Raw genomic sequence first — 24,680 nt, 5'->3', positions numbered from 1 at the left:
ATATTTTATATCGATATTCTTGTATTCCAGTAAATAAGATTTTCCCTACAAGTCACAAATTTGTAACAAAATGGTTAAATTTTCAACCAAACAGATGAACCTTCAACTCAGAAAATTAAATTTTTATCATGAAAAGTTTAATTTTTGGCATAAAATGGAATAGTTTAATTTTTTAATTGAAAGATTTAATTTTCAATGAAAAAAAAAACTAGTCTTTTAACGAAATAAATAAAGTTTTAATCAAAGAGATTAATTTTCTACTAAAAAAGAACAATTTTGAATAAATTACGTTAATTTTCAACCAAGAACAAGAAAAATTTTCAATAAAATAAATAAATGTTATACTAAAAAATATCAATTTGCAACAAAAAATGTAAAAGTATTTTAAGTTACTGAAACAAGCTTTTAACTAAAAAAAACAGCATTTTCAACAAAACAGAAAGTTCTTCCACCAAGAAAATTAAATTTCTTTCACGAAAAGACCAATTTTCAAGATAAAATAGAATAGATGCATTTTTAATTTAAAGAATTAATTTTGAATTTTAAAAAACTAATCTTTTCAGGAAACAAATAATGTTTTAATCAGATTAATAATTTACAAAAAAATAATTTTTAATAAATTACGTTAATTTGTAACCAAATATTTGAATTTTCAATCCACTTTGAGCCTAATAATTAAATTTTCGACCAAGAAAGTTAATTTTCTACCCAGAGCAAGACAACTTTAAAAAAATAGATAAATTTGAAACTAAAAACTATAAATTTTTGACATGAAATAGAAGAGTATTTTCAGCTAAAGAAATAAGTTTTTAAGTAAAAAAAAAATATATATTTTCAACCAAAAAGATGAATCTTCCACCCTGAAGATTAAATTTCTATGAAGGAAAGATCAATTTTCGACATAAAATGGAATTGTTAAATTTTTAATCAAAAAAATTAATTTGCAATAAAAAAATAATATTTAAACGAAAGAAATAAAATCATAGAGATTAATTTTACGCCAAAAAATAATATTTTTAAATAAAGAACATTAATTTTCAACCAATTATTTGAATTTTAAATGGATTTTTTTAGCCTAATAATTAAATTTTTATCCAAAAAGGTCCATTTTCTACCAAAGAACAAGACAAATTTTCAGTGACATAGATTTTATTTTTTGATTGAAAATGTTTTATTTTAGATATCAATTTTTGACAAAAAAAAATAAATTATTATTAGATTATTTTGTTCTATTTTTTGTTAAAAATTCCTTATTTTCCATTTTTAATTAATAAAACAAGTAGTTAGTTGAAAAATTATAAATTCTTTTAAAAGTTTGTTTTTATCGGTAGGTAATTAATCTTATTGGTTAAAAATTCTTGTTTTTGTTTACAAATTAAACTGTTTGGCTAAAAAGTATTTGAAAATTCAGCTCATTTTTTTTTTTAGAAAATGTAGCTATGTCTTATTGTATTAAAGATTAATTTTAAATAGGATGTATATCCAATTTGGTTTAACAATGGTAGTTTAAGATTCATCATTTTAAATGAAAATTATTTCTACGGCTGAAAATTTTGATTATTGAAAATTAATTTTTCAACTGAAAGTATAACTATTCCTGTTGAAAATTCATTATTTTAAGTACAAATTCATTTCTTTTAATATGTTTTCTTATGCACAATTCCTTTCTTTGGTTGAAAATTTAACTAAATATTTGGTTGAAAATTATTTTATTTCTAAAATAAAAATTAATTTTTTAACAGGAAATTTAAATACCCCATTCTTGGTGGAAAACGTATCTTTTTTAGTAGAAAATTCAACTATTTGTTCGAAAATTGAAATTCCATCTATTTTATAAAAAGTTCATCTATTTTATTGACAAATTATATCAATCTTGTTAAAAATTAACCCTCGTTCGTTAAAATTGATCTCTTTGTTGAAAAATTGTCTTTTGGTTGAAAATTAATTTTTAACTAAATTTATAATTATTCTTTTTAAGGATTCATAATTTTAATTGAAAATTCATTTCTTGTTTTAAAAACAGTTTTTTATTGAAAATCAAATTTTTTTACTGAAAGTATAACTATTCGTGTTGAAAATAGTCATTTTATTTAAATCTCTATTTCTTTTGATTACAAGTTTTTAAACTAAAAACAAAACTATTTCAGCTAAACATTCACAATTTCAAAACAAAATTAATGTATTTCGTCAAAAACGTTTTTTTTTATGTTAATTCATTTTTAATCAAAAGTATAAAAAATTCCTGTTAAAGATTCATTATTTTAATACAAATCCATTTTCTGTGTAAAATATTTGATTTATCTTATAGGAGAATACTTATGAACTGAATGCATAAACAATTGGGTATACATAATCTAGAAAACTTTAATAATCCATTTTTTGAGTTAAATGTATTTTTTTATTTGAAAATTTAACTATTTCCTCGAAAATTAAAAGTTCAACTAGTTTGTTAAAATTTCATATATTTTATTAAAAATTTATAAATTTTATTCAAAATGAATCCACCTTGGTCGAAAATTGAAATATTTTGTAGAAAAATAGTTGTTTTATCATTTGAAATTTCATTTTTTATATGAACATTAATCTGTTCAAGTTGAAGATTAATAATTTTAGTTGAAAAAAAATCTTTTGGTTTAAAAACTGCACAATTTGTTGTAAAATTGTTTGTTTTTTTTTGTTGTGGAAAATTAATTTTCAATTAAAATTAGAAATATTTCAGTTGAAGATTAATCATTTTCGATAAAAATGTAATCCTTCAATTGCAAAATTAACTATTTGCTTGAAAATTAATTTGTAAAGAGTAATTTTTAACCGAAAGTATAAACGATTTGGTATAACTATTCTATTTAAAAATTCCTTTCTTTTGTTGAAAGTTTTTTATTAAATATATTTTTTTTTTACTGAAAGTAAAACAATTCCAGGTTAAGATTAATCTTTTAAAGTGAAAATTCATTTTTCTCGTTAAAAATATTTTTATTATAAATTATAAATTAATTTGTTATTGAAAGTATAACTATTCCTGTTGAAAACTTATCATTATAATTTTAAATGCATTTCCTTTGTTAAAATTTGGTTTATTTTATTAAAGACTAATTTTTAACTTTACTAATTGAAGATTCATCTTTTCAAGCGAAAATTCATTTCTATCGTTAAAAATGGTTTTTATTTTATATTACAAATTAATATTAATTATGAATGAAAGTATTTACATATATATTTACTTACTTATTCCTGTTGAAGATTTATTATTTCATTAGAAATTAATTTATTCGGTTGAAAATATACCTATTTGATAGAAAATTGCAGTTTTTTTCAAATAAAAATTAATTTTTGAACATATAATTTAAATAATTTATGTTTTGTGGAAAATAAGTCTTATTTAGTTAAAAATTTAGCTATTTGGTTGAAAATTAAAACTTCTATTTTTTGAAAGAAGTTAATTTATTTTACTAAAATTAAACTATATAGTTGAAAAATTGTTGTTTTTTCGCTTAAAAATTAATTGTTTATATGGAAGTTAAATTTTTCAAATAGGAAAGTATAAATAATTTTGTTAAAAATTAATCCTCTTTGGTGGACAATGATTTTAATTCAAAACTCATTTCTTCGGTTTAAAATTGACCCATTTTTTAAAAAATTGTGTTTTTTTAAATGAAAATTCAGTTTTTAACAGAAAATTTAAATAATCCATTTTTGTGGGAAATATTCTTATTCAGTTAAAAATTTAGCTATTTGTTTGAAAATTAAAACTCACTATTTTTTAAACATAATCTATTTTTTTTTAAATTGATCAATTTTATTGAAAAGTAACCCATCTAAGATAGAAATTATAAACGATTTTGTGGAAAAATATGTTGTTTTTCTTTTTTTAATTTTCAATTCAATTTTGTTTTGTTGAAAATGCATCATTTCAATTATTTATTTTCTGGATTTTTGTGTGATTAAAAGTTTTTTAACTTAAAATAAAACCATACCAGCTGAAGATTAATCTTTTCAAGTGAAAATGAATTTCACTTTTTGAAAATGTCTTCGTTTTTTTAAATAAAAAATTAATTTGTAATTGAAAGTTTAACTATTCGCGTTGAAGATTCGTCATTTTATATAATAATGTATTTCTTTTCTTTAAAATGTAACTATTTTGTTGAATTTATTTTATTAAAAATTAATTTTTCAACATAATATTTAAATAATCCATTTTCGATTAAAATAGTACCTTTTTTAGTTAAAAATTTTACTATTTGTTCAAAAATTAAAAGCTCAATTATTTTATTAAAATTTAATGTATTTTTTTCTCAATAAAACTATACCAGCTGAAGATTCATCTTTTTAAATAAAAATGTATTTCTTTTGTTTAAAATTTAACTATTTTGTGCAATTTTTTCAAAAGAAAAATTATTTTTTCAACATAATATTTAAATAATCCATTTTTGACGAAAAATTTATCTTCTTTGGTAAAAAAATGGATCAATTTTGTTAAATTTAACCCTCTTTCGTTGAAAAATGATATATTTTGTACAAAAACGGTTCGTTTCTTGTTGAAAATTTACTTTATAAATTAAAATTAATCTCTTTAATTTGAAAATTGGTAATTTTAATTAATAATTACGCTTTGACTTGAAAACCTAACAATTTTGTTGAAAAAAAGTTGTTTTTTGGTTGAAAATTATTATTTTTTAAACTGAAATTATAACTTTTCGAGTTGAAAATACATCATTTCATTTGAATTTTGTGTACTTTTTTTTCATTTCTTTTGTGTGATTAAAAGTGTTTTAACTGAAAATAAAACTATACAAGCTGAAGATTTATCTTTTCAAGTGAAAATTAATTTCACTTGTTGAAAATGTTTTCGCTTTTTTTAAATAAAAAATTAATTTGTAATTGAAAGTATAATTATTCGCGTTGAAGATTCGTCATTTTAAGTACAAATTAATTTCTTTGGTTTAAAATTTAACCATTTTTTTCAGTTTTTGTTTTGATTAAAAAATAATTTTTCAACAGAATATTTAAATAATTCATTTTTTGAAGGAAAAGTCTCTTTTTTAGTTAAAAATTAAACTATTTGTTCCAAAATTAAAAGCTCAATTATTTTATTAAAATTTCATCTCTTTTTTTCTAAATAAAACTATACCAGCTGAAGATTCATTTTTTCAGGTGAAAACTAATTTCACTTGTTGAACATTTTTTTTTTTTAAATAAAAAATTAATTTTTAATTGACAGTATAACTATTCGTGCTGAAGATTCGATATTTTAAATTAAAAAATTGATCAATTTTGTTAAAAATTAAACCTCTTTCGTTGAAAATTGATATATTTTGTGGAAAAACGGTTTGTTTTTGGTTGAAAACTTATTTTCTAAATTAAAATTAATCTGTTCAATTCGAAGATTGATAATTTTGTTAATAAGTACGCTCTTGACTTGAAAACCTAACAATTTTTTTGAAAAATTGTTTGTTTTTTGGTTGCAAATTATGATTTTAAGTTTAATATTTAAATAATGAATAAACAAATTAATATTTAAATAATCCATTTTTGATGAAAAATGTATCTTCTTGCGTAAAAAAATTCGTCTACTTAGTTTTAAAATTGAAAGTTCAACTCTATTTTTAAAAGTTCATCTATTTTATTGAAAAATTATTAATTTGGTTAAAAATTAACCCCTTTTCGTTGAAGATTGATATATTTTGTAGAAAAACGGTTGGTTTTTGTTGACAATTTATTTTCTAAATTAAAATGAACCTGTTTAATTTGAAAATTGATTTTTTAAATCAATGATTACTCTCTTGATTTGAAAACATAACAATTTTGTTAAAAAATTGTTCTTTCTTGGTTAAAATTTTTTTTCTTAACTTTAATTGTTAAGTAATGGATGAATAAATTCATATTTAAAAACAATTAATATTTAAATAATCCATTTTTGATGACAAATGTATCTTCTTTGGTGAAAAAATTCATCTAATTAATTCGAAAATTCAACTATTTTGTTAAAAGTTCATCTATTTTATTGAAAATTTATCAATTTTGTTAAAAATCAACCCGTTTTCTTTGAAAATTAACCCTATTTCGTTGAAAATTGATATATTTGTAGAAAAACGGTTTTGTTTTTCGTTGCAAACTTATTTTCTAAATTAATCTGTTTAATTTGAAGATTGATAATTTTAGTTAATAATTACGCTCTTGATTTGAAAACCTAACAATTTTATTGAAAAATTGTTGTTTTTTGGTTGCAAATTATGATTTTTTTTTAACTTTAGTATTTAAAAAATTAATATTTTAAAATAATTAATATTTAAATAATCCATTTTTGACGAAAAATGTATGTTCTTGATTAAACAAATTCGTCTATTTAGTTCGAAAATTGAAAGTTCAACTGTATTTTGAAAAGTTCATCTATTTTAATGAAAATTTGTCAATTTTGTTACAAATTAACCCTCTTTGGTTGAAAATTAATCCTATTTAGTTGAAAATTGATATTTTGTGTAGAAAAACGGTTTGTTTTTGGTTGAAAACTTATTTTCTAAATTACAATTAATCTGTTGAATTTGAAGATTGATCATTTTAGTTAATAATTACGCTCTTGATTTGAAAACCTAACAATTTCGTTAAAAAATTGTTTTTTGGTTGAAATTTTTTTTTTTTAACTGAAAGTATAACTATCTTTGATAAAAAAGCTTTTTTTAAGTTTACAATTTAACTATTTGTTCCAAAATTAAACGCTCAACTATTTTGTTAAAATTCCATCTATTTTTTTTAAATCTATGAATTTTGTTAAAATTTAATCCTCTGAAAATTGGCTAAAGTCAACTTTAGACGAAACCATCCGCCATAATTTTATGTAATTCAGAGTAAACCTACACAATCCGGCGTAATATAACGTAATCCAGGGTAATTCCTCATATACGGATCATCCGCAATTTTTGGTGTTATTCCCCGCTCAAGGAAATGTTATGGAAAAAGGAAAAAATAAAACAAACACAAGAATCCTTACTGTACAAGACATTAGATATTATTGTTTGTCATTAGAAACGTTATCTGGTTAGCCTTAAAAATTATTAATAATGTAACTATGCGAGTACTGCAATAGTACAAAATGTCGGTGTACACCCATCTAAATAATAGTCTTACATTAAAACTACTTGAACCTGTAGCAATTTTCAGTCGCGCTAGAAGGTGCAATATTTTATTACAAACAACGCACTAGCTTTCCACTTTTGTGCATTCAAACAAGGACGAAGGCACTATTTCCGTATCGATCCTTATTTGCAATGCGAAAGTGATTATGTCATTTTTAATTGAGTTCAGTTCAAACAAACAAATTTCTGGTATAAATCTGAAAACGGCGTAGCAATTACTGTAAAAATTCTGTCCGGCACAACATTTTCTGGAAGAATAAAAAAAAAAAGCGAATCGCGAGAGTAGTATAGCTGCAGGACTGCATTACCGACTGAAGACAAATTAGAAATCTGCATTACCATCAGTTGATATTACTATCGGTCGATAAAGTAAAATTCTGTATTACCATCAGTCGGTAATGCAGATACTGTTGCAGATACCTGTTGCTATACTACTAGAGTGGAAAAATTCATCAACAAGTCTACAATAGCGTGAGAGCGCTCTATTGACTTCTCAGTATCGAAGAAAAAAGCTGTGAGCGACTTTTTTTATGACTGTAAAAAGCATCGTCTTCTCTGTGTATGCATAATTGATAAATAAAAATCAGAAATTAAATAAATAGATCAACACTTCTTTTAAAAAAGGATACTTTTTAGAAAGGCACTAAAGCAAATCGGAAAAAAATACTACGAAAGGGGAATACAGGAAACGACCGAATATTGATTAAAAAAAAAAAAAGGTATTTGAAGGAATGTCGTAAACTCCAAACACTTCAAGACTTTCTGGCACTCTAAATTTTAATCAAATCTGTTTGACTGATTCAAGTTAAAAAGAGTGCCTTTTCATATCCTCCAACTAATCATTCATGCTTTCAATATTGCTTTTTTCCCTTATCTGAATTTCAGTTTCAGTTCTCCAGAAAAAAAAATTTCCGAACAGGCCTGCTATAGATAAAATAAATAGTGACAATATTACATGTAATTCTCTCGTATTACGAGAGATTGGGAAGAGTTTAAAAAAGTTGGGATAGAAAAAAAAAATTAAATGATATTTTGCGTGGACGCGAGAGCCCTAAATTTAAATAAATCAGGAGCGCCTATCTCTTCTGTTTCTTGTGCCTGTGAGAGAATGTTCGGTTGGGTTCGATTTGCGGGGCCTGGCACTAGGAGCTCGCATTTCTCGTGATGCTTTGAACCACTCGCTGGCCCCACCAAGTCTCCAGATTGAATGGTTGAAAATCTGTAATTTACATTTGCAATTTGCAATTTTCTTTTTACAATTTGTACTTTTTTTACAATTGAAATTTAAACTATTTAAATTTCGCGGGAAAATGTATCGCCTTATATTGGAAAGGGCGCGTAATTTAAATGGCGAAAAAAGTCAAAGTAATAGAAAACCTATTAAAATTTTAGAAATTTAAATGAGAATCAAATAAAAAAAAATTTTATTATATTTAAAATTTAACAATCAAGTTAATATGCAGAATTCCTGAAAATAAAATCAAAGAATCTAACGAATAAATTTGGACAACAGCTATAAATTGTTCACATAAAAAAGAGTAAACCGAAAAAATTCATTTTCAACAAAAAAAAATTTCAATCAAATAAATAAGTTTTTAAATAGAAAAAAACAACGAATTTTAAGCCAAAGAAACGAATATTTAATCGGTGATGAATTTTCTACAAAAAATATGAAATTTTGACCAAATAGTGGAATTTTCAACCCAAAAGATTAATTTTCTATAAAAAAAAACTAATTTTTAACTTCATTTTTTCCACTAAAAAGATCAATTTTCAACCAGAAAAATTAGTTTTTAACCAAAAAGATGAAGTTTTAACTAATTTGAGTATTCTTCTACAAAAAAAGACAAATTTTATAAAAATATTTACATTTTTACCTAAAAAAGATGAATTTTTAACTAAAAATAAATTAATTAAATTTTCAGAAAAGACCTAATTTGTAATAAAATCAAAGTAAACTTCAAACAACAAAAAACGAGTTTTCCGCAATAAATTTTCTACAAAAAATATCAAACTTTGACCAAATAGTGGAATTTTCAAACCAAAAGATTAATTTTCTATCAAAAAACTAATTTTTAACTTAATTTTTTTTCTCACTCAAAGAAATTAATTATTAACAAAAAATAGAATAGTGAAAGTTTCTAAATAAAGTTTCAAAAAAAAAAATTGTTAACGTAAAGTTTTAATTAAAATTATAAATCGTCAATTATAAAAAAAATGTTAACAAAATATATGAATTTTCCACTAAAAAGATCAATTTTCAACCAGAAAAATTAGTTTTTAACCAAAAAGATGAAGTTTTAACTAATTTGAGTATTCTTCTACAAAAAAAGACAAATTTTATAAAAATAGTTACATTTTTACCTAAAAAAGATGAATTTTGAACTAAAAATAAATTAATTAAATTTTCAGAAAAAAACCTAATTTGTAATAAAATCCAAGTAAACTTCAAACAACAAAAAACGATTTTTCCGCAATGAATTTTCTACGAAAAATATCAAACTTTGACCAAATAGTAGAATTTTCAAACCAAAAGATTAATTTTCTATAAAAAAACTAATTTTTAACTTAATTTTTTTTCTCACTCAAATAAATTAATTATTAACAAAAAATAGAATAGTGACAGTTTCTAAACAAAGTTTCAGAAAAAAAATTGTTTTAAGTTTTAATTAAAATTATAAATCGTCAATTAAAAAAAAATGTTAACAAAATACATTAATTTTCCACTAAAAAGATCAATTTTCAACCAGAAAAATGAGTTTTTAACCAAAAAGATGAAGTTTTAACTAATTTGAGTATTCTTTTACAAAAAAAGACAAATTTTATAAAAATAGTTACATTTTTACCTAAAAAAGATGAATTTTGAACTAAAAATAAATTAATTAAATTTTCAGAAAAAACCTAATTTGTAATAAAATCCAAGTAAACTTCAAACAACAAAAAACGAGTTTTCCGTAATGAATTTTCTACAAAAAATATCAAACTTTGACCAAATAGTGGAATTTTCAAACCAAGAGATTAATTTTCTATAAAAAAAAACTAATTTTTAACTTAATTTTTTTTCTCACTCAAAGAAATTGATTATTAACAAAAAATAGAATAGTAAAAATTTCTACAAAAATTTTCAAAAAAAAAGGAGTTAAAGTGAAGTTTTAATTAAAATGATAAATTGTCCACTAAAAAAAAAATTAAATTTTTCACAAAATACATGAATTTTCAACTAAAAAGATAAATTTTCTACCAAAAATAAAATTATTAAATTTTCAGTTAAAAAATAGATTCTAAATAAAAATTACCAAAAAAAAGACAGATTTTATAAAAATAGTTACATTTTTACATAAAACAGATGAATTTTTAACTAAAAATAAATAAATTAAAATTTCAGAAAAAATATAATTTGCAATAAAATCAAAGTAAACTTTAAACAACGAAAAACGAGTTTTCCGCAATTAATTTTCTACAAAAAATATGAAATTTTCAACGTAAAAGATGAATTTTTTATGAAAAAAAAAAACGAATTTTTAACTGACATTTTTTTTCAATCAGAGAAAAGAATTCTTAACAAAAAAAAATTTAAATTTTTATGAAAATACATGAATTTTCAACTAAAAAGATCAATTTTCTCCCAAAAATAAAATTCTTAAATTTTGAGTTAGTAAATAAATTTTCTACATCAACAAAAAAAACCAATTTCAATCTAATATATAAATTTTTAATTAAAAAAGAAAAATTTACGTAGAAAAACTAGCATAGTTCTATTTGCAGTTAGAAAATTAAATTTTAAACAAGAATAAACGAGTTATCTGCAAAATTAATTATTTTTCAACTAAAAAGAAACTAATTTTAAGCCAAAGAAACGAAGGTTTAACAACAGCGATGAATTTTCTAAAACAAAATATGAAATTTTGACCAAATAGTGGAATTCTCAATCGAAAAGATAAATTTACATTGAAAAAAAATTTTAACTCAATTTTGTTCACTTAACGAAATTAATTCTAAACAAAGCAATTATAAAAGTAAAGATTCAATTAAAATGATAAATCGTTAACTAAAATAAAATAATAATTTTTAACAAAATAAATGAATTTTCAACTAAAAATATCAATTTTCTACCAAAAGTAAAATTCTTAAATTTTCAGTTAGTAAATAAATTTTCAATCAAAAAAAAAAAAAAAAAAAAATCAAGGAAAATGGTAAATTTTCAACCACAGAAATTAATTTGACCAAGAAAAAAAAAACAATTTTGAACAAAATAGTTTTCTAAAATTATTTTTTCACCAAAAATAGAAGAGTTAAGTTTTCAGTTAAAACAAAAAAGATTCAAATTTAATAAAATATATAAATTTTCAATTAAAAATGCTAAATATACACACCAAAACTAGCATAGTTCAATTTTCAGTTAGAAAAGTAAATTTGAAACAACAAAAAACGAGTTTTCTGCCAAATTTATTATTTTTAAACTAAAAAGAAACGAATTTTCAGCCAAGGAAACGAATTTTTAATCAGCGTGATGAATTTTCTACTAAAAATATGTATTTTTGACCAAAAGGTGGAATTTTCAACAGAAAAGATCAATTTTCTATAAAAAGAAAAAACGAATTTTCAACTAAATATTTTTATTTTTTTATCCAAACAAATTAATTCTCAAAAAAGTTTTCCACAAAAATGGAATTTTTAAAGCGAAGTTTCAACTAAAATGATCAATCACCAACAAAAAAAATTTAATTTTTAACTAAATACATGCATTTTTAACCAAAGTGATAAGTTTTCTGCTAAAAATAAAAACTTAAATTTTGAGGCAGAAAAATAAATTTTCAACCGAAAAAAAAACAAATTTGGAAAAAAATAGTAAAATTCGTCAGCCACAGAAATTCATTTTTAACCAAAAAAATAAAGTTTCAAATAAAGAGAGTATTCTTTTGCCAAAAAAAAAAGAAAAAAACAAAGGATTTTTTACAAATAGTTACAATATTCTCCACAAATTAGAATTTTCATTAAAATACGGGAATTTTAAACCTATTTTAGTTTAATTTTCAACGGAACAAGATACATTTTGAAACAAATTTTTGAACGAGTTAAATTTTCAGTTAAAGAATTAAATTTCAACAAAATTAATTAATTAAAAATAAATATATTTTGTTGGATTTTCAAACCCAAAAGATTATTTTTCTACAAAAAAAATTTAACAAAGCAAACTAATTTTCATCCCAGAAAGATCAATTTTTATCCAAAATTAAAATAGAAAAAATTTGGAAAATTAAATTTTCAACCAAGAAAAAACAACTAGTTTTCAGCAAAATAGTTTTTTTCATAAAAAAAACGTTTTTTGAAAAAAAAATAAAGAAATTAAATCTTCAGTTAAAAAATTTCCATGAATAAAATGTGAATTCTCAATAAAATGTCTTCAACAAAAAAGATAAATTTTCTATAAAAAGAACAAACGAATTTTTAACCAAATATTTTTTTGATCAAAAGAAATTATTTCTTAACAAAAAATAGAATAGTTAAAATTTCTAAAAAAAGAACATTTTTTGACGGAAAAGATTACATTTATCTCTCTCTTAAAAAAAAAAAATCTACAAGAAATGGAATTGTTAAAAAGAAATTTTTAAATAAAATTATAAATCGTCAATTAAAAAGAAAATTTAATTTTTAACCAAATACATGAACTTTAAAATAAGAAGATAAAACTTCTAGCAAAAATAAAATACTTAAATTTTAAGTTGGAAAAATAAATTTTCAAGCAAAAAAGAAACGAATTTTTTACAAAAATTTTTACCAACAAAAAAAATAATTTTCTACAAATAGATGAATTTTTACCTAAAACATGTAAATATTCAATTAAAAATAAGATTAAATTTTTATCAAAAAAGATAACTTTTGAACAAAAAATGAAACAGTTAAATTTTCAGTTACAAAATTAATTTTTTGAACGAAAGTTTAATTGTTTTATAGAAAAACAGTAATTGGTTAAAAATTAATTGCATTTTGTTAAGAAAATCCTTTTTTTATTGAAAATTAAAAAATTATTAGTTTTTTTAAAAATTAATTTTGTTAACTGAAAATTTAACTGTTTAATTTTTAGTAAAAAATTGATATTTTATAATTAAAAATTCAACAATTTGGATAAAAGTTTGTCCTTTTTAATTGAAAATTCAATTATTACCTTGAAAATTTATGTTTTTTGTTAAATAAATAAAAAATAAACTTTCCTTCCAAAGGAACGAAAGTTTAACTGTTTTATAGAAAAACAATAATTGTTTAAAAATTAATTGCAATTTGTTAAAAAAATCCTTTTTTACAGAAAAATAAACTATTTGGTTAAAAATTAATGTATTTGGTGAAAAATTCGTATTTTTTTGTGTACAAAATACAACTATTTGGATAAAGATTTATTTATTATAAATTTCATATTTTTCCATGGGAAATTTAACTATTTGGTTAAAAATTTATGTAATTTGTTTCAAATTCGTATTTTTTTATAGAGAATTCAACTATTTAGTTAAAACTTAATGAAATTTGTTTCAAATTTGTATTTTTTGGTAGAAAATTCAACTATTTAGATTAAAATTGATGTATTTTGTTGAAAATTTGTACTTTTTAAATAGAAAATTCCACTGTTTGGTTAAAAATGTATGTATTTTGTGGAAAATTCTTATATTTCTTTTTAGTATAAAATTATTTGATAAAAAATTTTGATTAAAATTGATGTACTTTGCAGAAAATTTGTATTTTTTAAATAGAAAAATCCACTGTTTAGTTAAAAATTCATGTTTTTTGTGGAAAATTCTTATATTTATTTTTAGTGTAAAATTCAACTATTTGGATCAAAATTGATTTGTTTTTTAGAAATTTCGTATTTTTTAAATAAGAAATTTAACTATTTGGTTAAACATTCCTGTTTTTTTTTTAAATCCTTTTTTTTATAGAAAATTAAACTATTTATATAAAAATTGATGTAAATTGTTTCAAGTTCGTATTTTTTAAACATAAAATTGAACTATTTGATTAAAAATGTATGTAATTTGTTCCATATTCTTATTTTTTGCATAGAATATTTAACTATTTGGTTAAAAATTCACGTATTGTGTTGAAAATTCCAATTTTTTTCGGTTGAAAATTCAACTATTTGGATAAAGATTTATTTTTTAGAAATTTCGTATTTTTTTCATAGGAAATTGAACTATTTGGTTAAAAATTTATGTAATTTGTTTCAAATTCGTATTTTTTGTATAGCAAATTCAACCATTTCGTGAAAAATTTATGTATTTTGTTAAAAATACCTTATTTTTTTTATAGAAAATTCAATTATTTCGATGAAAATTAATGTAATTTAGTTCAAATTCGTATTTTTTAAACAGAAAATTCAACTAATTGATTAAATATGTATGTAATTTGTTTCCAATTCATATTTTCTAAATATATAATTCAACTATTTAGTTAAAAATGTATATAATTTGTTCCAAATTCGTATTTTTTGTATAGGAAATTTAACTATTTGGTTAAAAATTTATGTATTTTATTGAAAATACCTTATTTTTTATAGAAAATTCAATTATTTCGATGAAAATTGATGTAATTTAGTTCAAATTCGTACTTTTTAAACAGAAAATTGAACTATTTGATTAAAAATGTATGTCATTTGTTCCAAATTCGTATTTTTTACAGAAAATTCAGCTATTTCTTAAAAAATGTGTGTAATTCGTTTCCAATTCATATTTTCTAAATATGAAATTCAACTATTTAGTTAAAAATTTATGTAATTTCAAATTCGTATTTTTTAAATAGAAAATTCAACTGTTTGGTTAAAAATTGATGTATTCTATGGAAAATTCATATATTTGGGTTGAAAATTCAACTATTTGAATCAATCTTTGATTTATTTTTTAGAAATTTCGTATTTTTTTCATGGGTAATTTAACTATTTGGTTAAAAATGTATGTAATTTGTTTCAAATTTGTATTTTGCACAGAAAATGGAACTATTTGGTTAAAAATTTATGTATTTTGTTAAAAATACCTTATTTTTGATAGAAAATCCAACTATTTCGATGAAAATTGATGTAATTTATTTCAAATTCGTATTTTTTTACATATAGAATTGAACTATTTAATTAAAAATTTATGTTATTTGTTTTAAATTCCTATTTTTTATATAAACTTCAGCTGTATCTTAAAAAATGTATATAATTTGTTTCCAATTCATACTTTTTAAACAGAAAATTGAACTATTTAGTCAAAAATTTATGCAATTTATTTCAAATTCGGATTTTTTATCGGAAATTCAAGTATCTGGTTAAAAATGTATGTATTTTGTTGAAAAATTCGTATTTTTTTATAGAAAATTCAGCTACTTCTTTAAAAATTTATATAATTTCTTGAAAAATCCTTGTTTTTATATATAAATCTCAAATATTTAGATCAAAATTGATGTGACTTGTTTCAAATTCGTATTTTTAAAAAATAAAATTCAAATATTTGGTTAAAATTTAATGTATTATGTGAAAAAATTCGTATTCCTTTTGGTAGAAAACTCCACTATTTAGATTAATTTTTTTTAGAAATTTCGTATTTTATTTTTTAAATGAGAAATTCAACTATTTGGTTAAAAAATTGATGTATTTTGTGGAAATTTCGTATTCTTTTTAGTAGAAAAAAATTAATTTTGAACCAAAAAACTGCTGAACTTTTAAATAAAATAGTTGAATTTTCAAAAAAAAATTAATTTTTACCAAAAAAGATAAATTGTCAATGAAAACTTAAAAATTAAATAATTAATTTTAAATTCAAAAAACTAATTTTCAACCATTTAAAAGAATTTTCAAGTAATACTAGAGAACATTTAATTGTGATAAATTAAATTTTTAGTTAAAAAATTATTTTCCACAAAAAAAATAACTTGAAAAAAATAGTTATTAAAAAAATCATTTTTCACCCAAAAATTGAATATTTATATTTTAAGCAACAAAAAAATGTTCCACCAAGCAGATCAATGTTTGTATAAAATTATGGAATAGTTAAATGAAATAATAGTTACATTTTCAGTAAAATAATAATAATAATAATAATTTTCAATCAAAAAAGAAACAAATTTTCAAAAAAGCAGTTAAATTTTCCACAGAAGAAATTCTTCATCCAACGGAAAAACAAGTTTTTAATTAAATCAATTTTATCCAAAAAAATCAGTTTTTAATTAAAATGAATCTTCAATTGAAAAATTTGAATTTTATACCTACAAAAATTCTCAACATTAAAAAAAAAATCAAATTTTCATTTTAAAAAATTTCTTTTATTTCAAAGAAAAATTACTTTGATTAAAACTAATTTAAAAAAATAATTAAAAAAAAATAGTTGAATTTTCATCAAAAAAAGAAAGAAAATTTAACCAAAAATTGAACGGTTGAATTTCCCGTTAATTATTTCATTCTTAACCGAAAAAATCAAATTTTCGATACAAAAATTCCTTTTCATCCAAAGAAAAAAACACGTTTTCAATGAAACTTCAACGAAAAAGAAGAATTTCTAAATAAAGAGATTAATTTTCAAAGAAAAAAATTTTTTATGCCAAAAAAAAGAAGATTTTTTAGCAAGAAAGTAATTTTTAAAACAAAATACGTGAATTTTCAATGAAATAAATAAATTTTCAATTAGAAAAGACAAATTTGCATTCAAATTGATAATTTTAAACTATAAAAAATTAATTTATAACTCAAAGTGGAACGGTTAAATTTTTAGCTGGAAAAATTAATTTTTAAGGGTACTCAGAAATTTTCTACTAAAATTGTGAATCTTCTACCAGAATAGTTGGATTTTTACATAAAAAAAGATAAATCGTCAACTATCAAGATTAATTTTGTAAAGAAAAGACGAATTTTTCAAAAATTTAGTAAATTTTGGAAAAAAATAGTTTAATTTGTTTAATAAAAAATTTCCCGTTAATTTTTTAATTCAGAACCAAAAAAAAAAACAACAAATTTTCAAAAAATGGTTAAATTTTCATTTTTAAAAATTCCTTTTAATCCAAAGAATTATTTTAAAAATTATGATGAATCTGCAATAAAAAATAATAATCTTCAAAAAAAAGAGTTTATTTTCAAACAAAGTTAATTTATTTCTAAACTGAAAGAATATTTGAATTTTCAACGAAAAGGAAAATTTGTTCAACCATTTGAAGAACTTTCCAAAAAAAAATTATTTTGTACAAAAAAGACGATTTTCTATCAAAAAATAATTTCTTTTTTAAAAAAAGAAAATAGGCGAATTTTAAACGAAATAAATAAATTTTCAATTGGAAAACACAAATTTACAACTCAAAATGGAACTTTTGTATGACGAATTTGCCATAAATTGTATTAATTTTTGAAAAAATAGTTTAATTTTTATGTAAAAAATATAAATTATTAACCAAATACTTGAATTTTTATCCAAAAAAGATCAAATTTGAACCAAAAATAGAATAGTTGAATTTCCCGTTAATTATTTCATTAATAACAAAAAAAATTAATTTTTTGTAAAAAACATTCCTTTTTATCCAAAAAAAAAACAAGTTTTCAATTAAATATTTCATTTTTCAACCAAAGAAATTAATTTTTAATGAAAGAGATGAATCTTCAATAAAAAAATTATTGTTCAACAAAAGAGTTTATTTTTTAACCAAGTGAATTTATTTATAACTTAAAAGATACATTTTCAACTGAAACGAAAATTTAACTGGAATACTTGAATTTTCAACTAAAAAAAAAAAGGAATTTTCAAACAATCGGATTAATTTCCAGAGAAAAAAATTATTTTCTACAAAAAGAAAATTTTCAACCAATAAGATTAATTTTATAAAATAAAAACGGATTTTCCACAAATTATTTCAATTTTGGAAAAAATAGTTTCACTTTTAAATAAAAATAGTTTTTATGAACCAAATAGTTGAATTTTCATCTCAAAATGATAAAATTTTAAGAAAAATATAATAGTTTAATATCCCGTTAATTATTTAATTTATAAAAAAATAAAATTTAGTTTGTAAAAAATAGTTACATTTTCGGTAAATTTTTTAGTTAATATGATGAATATTCAATAAAAAAATTAATTTTAAACAGAAGAGTTTATTTTTCAACCAAGTAAATTTATTTCTAACTTAAAAGATGAATTTTAAACCAAAAAGAAGAATTTTTTTTACTAAATAGTGAAATTTGCATATTAATTCTTAAGAAAAAATAGAATAGTTAAAATTTCTAAAAAAAAAAAAAAACATTTGTTGACAATTTTCTACAAAAAACGTCGATATTTTATCGAAAAAGTAGTTTTCTAAAAATAAAATACGTGAATTTTTCATCAAAGAAAAGAATTTTTAATTAAAATAATGAATCGTCAATTAAAAAATATATATATATATAAATTTTCAACAAAGCAATTTATTTTTCAACCAAATGAATTTATTTCTAACTTAAAAGATGAATTTTTAACTAAAATGATAAATATTTAACTAGAATACTTAAATTTTCAAAAAAAAAAGAAGAATTTTCAAAGAAAAAAGTCCATTTTTTAACAAAATGGGGCTGAAACTTAATACAATTAACATAATTTTTTTTTAACAAAAATAAATTATGCCCTTGTTTACCTTTGAGCTGTGGATTGGGTTCACGTTCTTGATAATATGTAACTGAGGCCCCATTTCTATAATTTGACGAATTACAGGTGTCCAATTCCCTCGAAACTGAATTCCAAGCTAAAAAAACCGTTTTTGTAAAAATTTAAATAATTATAAGAATTTTGGCGAAGCAATTTTTTTTTTTTCAAACTTACAATCATATATATACTTAATCAGATCCAGATGCTGAGAAGTGGACTCTGTCTGATGCCTCGGAGGAATCGAAGAAGGCCTCTTCCCATTCATTGTAGTCATTTGTGGTCGGCCACTGAAATTTCCATCAAAATTTTAGACAAATATTTCAGTGTCCATTAAAATTTTGTAAAAAATTCTCTGTAATTTTCTGATTTTTTAAAAACATCTCAAAGTATTTCGTTTTTTTTAACGTCTTAAGGTATAAAATTAGTAGTGTTTATATATAAAATTGAATAATTATTTTTGTTTTATTTGTAAAATACCCGGGATTAAATTTGTTATAAATTAAAAAATTATTCTATTTCGTTGAAAATTAGTCTCTTTCGTTAAAAATATAAATATTTTGCAAAAAAATTGATATTTTTTATTAGATTCAATTATTTTTTATTAAAATTAAAATATTATTTGGTTGCAGATCCATCTTTTCGATTGGAAATCGAACCATTTTGTTGAAAACTCGTTTCTTCTTTTAATGAAAATGAACTTTTTTTGAACTGAAAATTTAACAAATACATTTATAGTTGCAGATTTATCCTTTTTAATTGAAAATTTAACTTTTTTGTTAAAAATTTATATTATTTAGTTGAAAAAATATTTGTTTTGTGAAAAATTCCTGTTTTTTTCGGTACAAACTTAATCTTCTTACAAGAAGATTAAATTTTTAAATTAAATAAAAAATATAAAAGTTTTATATTATTATTAATTTTTTAATAAATTAAAAAATTATTCTGTGTCGCTAACAATTCATCTGTTTCTTTAGAAATTTAACTATTTTGTAAATAAATGATCCTTTTTTATTAGATTCAATTATTTTTTATTCAATTTAAAATATCTTTTGGTTGTAGATTCATCTTTTTCATTGAAAATCGAACCATTTCGTTGAAAACTCGTTTCTATTTTTAATGAAAATGATTTTTTTTTTAACTGAAAATTTAACAATTACATTTATTTTGCAGATTTATCCTTTTTAATCGAAAATTTAACTATTTTGTTAAAAAATTATATTATTTAGTTAAAAAAATATTTGTTTTGTGGAAAATTCGTCTTTTTTTTGTACAAACTTAATCTTCTCACAAGAAGATTAAATTTTTAAATTAAATTAAAATTAAATTAAAAATATAACATTTTATATTATTAAATTTAAAATTATTCTGTTTCGTTAACAATTAATCTGTTTTTTTAAAGAAATTTAACTATTTTCTGAAAAATTGATCTTTTTTTATTAGATTCAATTATTTTTCATTCAATTTAAAATATCTTTTGGTTGTAGATTCATCTTTTTCATTGAAAATTGAACCATTTCGTTGAAAACTTGTTTCTTTTTTTTAATGAAAATGAACTTTTTTTGAACTAAAAATTTAACAATTACATTTATGGTTGCAGATTTATCCTGTCTAATTGAAAATTTAACTAATTTGTTAAAAATTTATATTATTTAGTTGAAAAAATATTTGTTTTGCGGAAAATTCGTGTTTTTTTTTTGTACAAACTTAATCCTCTTACAAGAAGATTAAATTTTCAAATTAGAATTAAATTAAAAATATAACATTTTATATTATTAAATTTTTAATAAATTAAAAAATTACTCTGTATCGTTAACAATTAATCCGTTTCTTTAGAAATTTAACTGTTTTCTAAACTTTTTTTTTATTAGATTCAATTATTTTTTATTCAATTTAAAATATGTTTTGGTTGCAGATTCATTTTTTTCTTTAAAAGTTGAACAATTTTGTTAATAACTCGTTTCCTTTTTTAATGAAAATTATCTTATTTTTAAGTGAAAAATTAACCTAAATTTATAGTTGAAAATTTATCCTTTTTAATTAAAAATTAAACTAGTTTGTTAAAAATTTATATTGTTTAGTTAAAAATATGTGCTCTGTTGAAACTTCTTGTTTTTTGGTATAAATTTAATATTTTTATTTAAAGGTTCTACTTTTTTATTAAAAATTCATCTCTTTTATTAAAAACTCAACTATATTATAAAAAGTTGATACTTTTTGATTGGATTCATTTCTTTTTAATTAAAAGTAAAAGATGGGTTGGCTGAAGATTCATATTTTTGGTTGAAAATTGAACCATATTATTGAAGACTCGTTTACTTTTTTTTTTTTTTTAATAAAGTTTTCAAACTGAAAATGTAACTATTACATTTATAGGTGAAAATCGATCTTTTATAGTTAAAAATGCAACAATTTGCTTAAAAATTTATCTTGTTTAGTTGAAAATATGTTTTCTGTTAAAACTACGCGTTTTTTAGTATAAAATTTTTTTGCTTGAAAATTTAACAATTTTTTAAAACTTTTTTTTTAATGAAACTGATCTTTTTTTAAATGAAGAATTTAACTATTACATTTATAGTTGAAAATTGATCTTCTTTAGTTAAAAGTATATTTTTTCTTTTGAAATTCTGCGGTTCTTGGTATAAACTTGAAATTTTTTATTTAAAAAGTCATCTTTTTCATTAAAGATTCATCTCTTACTTTAAAAATTTATCTATTTTGTATAGAATTGATATTTTTTTATTGCATTCAATTATTTTTTATTCAAATTCCAATGTTTTTTGGTTAAAGACGCATCTCTTTGGTCGAAAATTAAACCATTTCGTTAAAAACTTTTTTTTTTAATTAAAAATAAACTTTTTTTGAACTAAAAATTTAAGTATAACATTTATGTTTGAAAATTGATACTTTTTATTGGAAAATTTAACTATTTTGTTAAAAATTTATATTATTTAGTTGAAAAAATATGTAATCTGTGGAAACTTCGTTTGTTTTGGTATAAACTTAATCTTCTTACAAGAAGATTCAATTTTAAAATTAAATTTAAATTAAATTAAAAATGTAAATTTTTTAGATTTATATTAAATTTTTAATAAATTAAAAAATTATTCTGTTTAGTTAGAAATATAACTATTTTGTGAAAAATCCATATTTGTGTATTAAATTAAATGATTTTTTATTTAAATTAAAATATTTTAATAATTTTAGACACATGTTTCAGTGCCTATTAAAATTTTGGAAAAAATTCTCTGTAATTTTTTGACTTTTTTTAATGCCTTAAGGTATAAAATTAATATTATTCATACATAATTGAATAACTATTTTGTTTTCATTTGTAAAATTTTACGAAAATTAGAAAATTAATGTCGGTACCATATTGCATTTAAATTTAAACGCTTCAACTTCCTAACTATTCAAGAAATAAATATATCAAAAAAATTTTTTTGTTGTTGGAATTTTTTTATTGTAAATTAATTTTTTGACTGAAAATTAAATTATTCCTGTTGAAGATTCATTATTTTAAATGAAAATTCATAAGTTTTGTTCAAGATGTTTTTTTTTTTAATTTAAAATTAATTTTTAACTGAGAGTATAACTATTCCACTGGAAAATTTATAATTTTAATTAAAAATTATTTTTCCCCTTGAATTGCAAATTAATTTTTTTGCTAAAAAAGACCAAACTATTCCCGTTCAAGAATAATCATTTCAGTTAAAAATTAATTTCTTTGTTTTAAAATGGAACTTTTAAGATAAAAATACTTTTAACAACATTTTTTTTAATCAAAATTAATTTTCAAGCTTATGGAATTATATAGAATTCAATTTAGAACACTTCAAACTCCTAACGTTCCGAGTAAAATATTGCATTATTAATAAAGACATATTAATTTGTAAAAAAAGTTGAATTTTATTTTTAAAAAAACTAATTTTTAACCAAATAGTTTAATATCAGCTTTCAACAAAGAAGATTAATTATGTTTAAAAAACACAGTTTCAATTAAATACATCAATTTTGAACGACGAATTTCAGACGAAACACCGAATAGTTAAATTTATAGTTTAAAAAATTAATTTTCAAGCAGAAGCATGAATTTTTGACAATGATTTTTTTTTTTAACTGCAATAGTTGAATTGTCAACAAATTAGCTTAATTATCTCCCAAAAAAGATAAATTTTCTAATTAAAATATATAAATTTTCGACAAAAAATGAAATAATTAAAGTTTCAAGAACAAAGGTACAAGAAATTTTCTACAACATATTTTTTAATTTCCGACAAACAGAAAAAATAAATTTACAGCTAAAGAAAAAAAATCAGATTAACAAAATTAATGTTTAACCAAAAATATGAATTTTAAACTAAACTGATCGAATATTCAACAAAAATAGTTAAATTCTCAGCTAAGAAAATTGTCCACCCACAAAAGACAACGATTTTTCAACCAAAAAATTAAATTTTCAATTATAATAATTAAATTTTGAGATAAAAAAAATTATTTTTAAACCAGACAAAAAAAAATTTCGACAAAATAATTAAATTTTCAATTAAAGAGAGGCAATTTAAACCAAAATTTTGAATTTGAAAGCAAAAAGACGAATTTTCAATCAAGGAGAATGTAATAAAATTCTGTCTGCTATTTTTACTAATGCAAAATTATTATTATTTAATTTTATATTACAATTAAAACACAATTGTAACATTTTCTCGCAAAAATATCCTAAAAATTGCATGTTTTCCAGGTTTAGATATTTAATTTTTTGAGAAAATTTTCGAAGACAGGAAACATTTAAATGCAAATTTATATTCTTTTTTTTTAACCAAGTCAATTTTAGTTGTTACGTCAGAGCAAAGAATTTTTTACTGATGCAAATAAAATCCTTTGTTTATATCAAGTAAATTCTTGTCTGAGAGCCAAATATTTTGTTTTTATATAAAGACTTTATTTTATTTTTATTTATCAGTTTATATATCCGAATTGATTTGCCTGCGAGCCAAATAAATTACGGTGCAAAGAAAACTTGATCAAAAATAAATAAATCATATAGGGTACACTTTTTTTTTCTTCTGTTCCATAAAAAAAATTAATCTTTAAAAAAAAATAAAGACCTTGAAGTTTTTTATTTTTCCATAAAAAGCAACGGCGTACAAATTTTTAAATTATTTTTCAAAAAATTTCCTAAAAATAAAAAACAAACAAAAAAAAAACAACCTCAAAAAACTTTTTAAAAAGGATGAATAAATTAAAATTAAAATAATTGGGCAGTTTTAACGTTTTATCAAAAATTTCACAAAAACTATATTGTAACAATCTTATTAAAACATTTAGTTTCAATCCCTGGTGAAAATTTTTTTACAAATAAGCGCGAAAAATTACATCCATTTTTGCAGAAAAATACAAAAATTATGCAATGAATTACAACAACAAAATTTTGCTCATTTTTTTAAATATTGTTGTGTAATTTTTTGGAGAAATTTCCAAGTATATTTAAAATTTTACAAAGTATCCAAATTTCAGAAAAAGTATCAGAATTTCAGCAAAAATGTGTAATTTCTAGTAGAACCATTTTTACAATTGAGAAAATAAAATTTTTTAAATTAAAAAATGTTGGCGATAGGAGAATATTACAAAAATAATTCTTCTGGAAGCTTCATATTGAAGAAAAAGTTTAACTTTCCTGGAATTTATTTAGGAAAAAGTGAAATATTTCAAATTTATTATTCTTTTAAAATATTAATGTGAATTATAATAAATAATTGGTAACAAATAAAATTAATACAATTTTTGATTGCGGTTATATCAGTAGAATAAAAAAAGAAGATTGAAAAATGTCAACTTTAATTTGAATAATTGCCGGAAAAATAAAAAAAAAGTAATAGAAATTTTCCGAAAAACGAAAATTCTGGAAAATATTCTCGATATCTCAAAT

General features: G+C 20.3%; 1 protein-coding gene across 1 annotated transcript in view; it reads right to left on the bottom strand.

The window, feature by feature from the left end:
• Positions 1 to 6,981: 6,981 nt before the first annotated feature.
• Positions 6,982 to 24,680, bottom strand: part of LOC117169428 (MAPK regulated corepressor interacting protein 2-like) — a 19,455-nt gene continuing 1,756 nt past the window's right edge. The window contains exons 2-4 of the mRNA XM_033355804.1: positions 18,929 to 19,041; positions 18,744 to 18,851; positions 6,982 to 8,349 (exon numbers count right to left, since the gene is read on the bottom strand). Of these exons, the coding sequence (XP_033211695.1) occupies positions 8,273 to 8,349; positions 18,744 to 18,851; positions 18,929 to 19,041 (298 nt within the window). The 3' untranslated portion in view covers positions 6,982 to 8,272. The remainder of the gene's footprint in view (positions 8,350 to 18,743; positions 18,852 to 18,928; positions 19,042 to 24,680) is intronic.

The sequence above is a fragment of the Belonocnema kinseyi genome, chromosome 3, assembly GCF_010883055.1.
Source record: "Belonocnema kinseyi isolate 2016_QV_RU_SX_M_011 chromosome 3, B_treatae_v1, whole genome shotgun sequence".
NCBI lineage: Eukaryota > Metazoa > Arthropoda > Insecta > Hymenoptera > Cynipidae > Belonocnema > Belonocnema kinseyi.
Note: the sequence above shows the minus strand (reverse complement) of the source record. Positions and strands in the feature narration are given on the sequence as shown.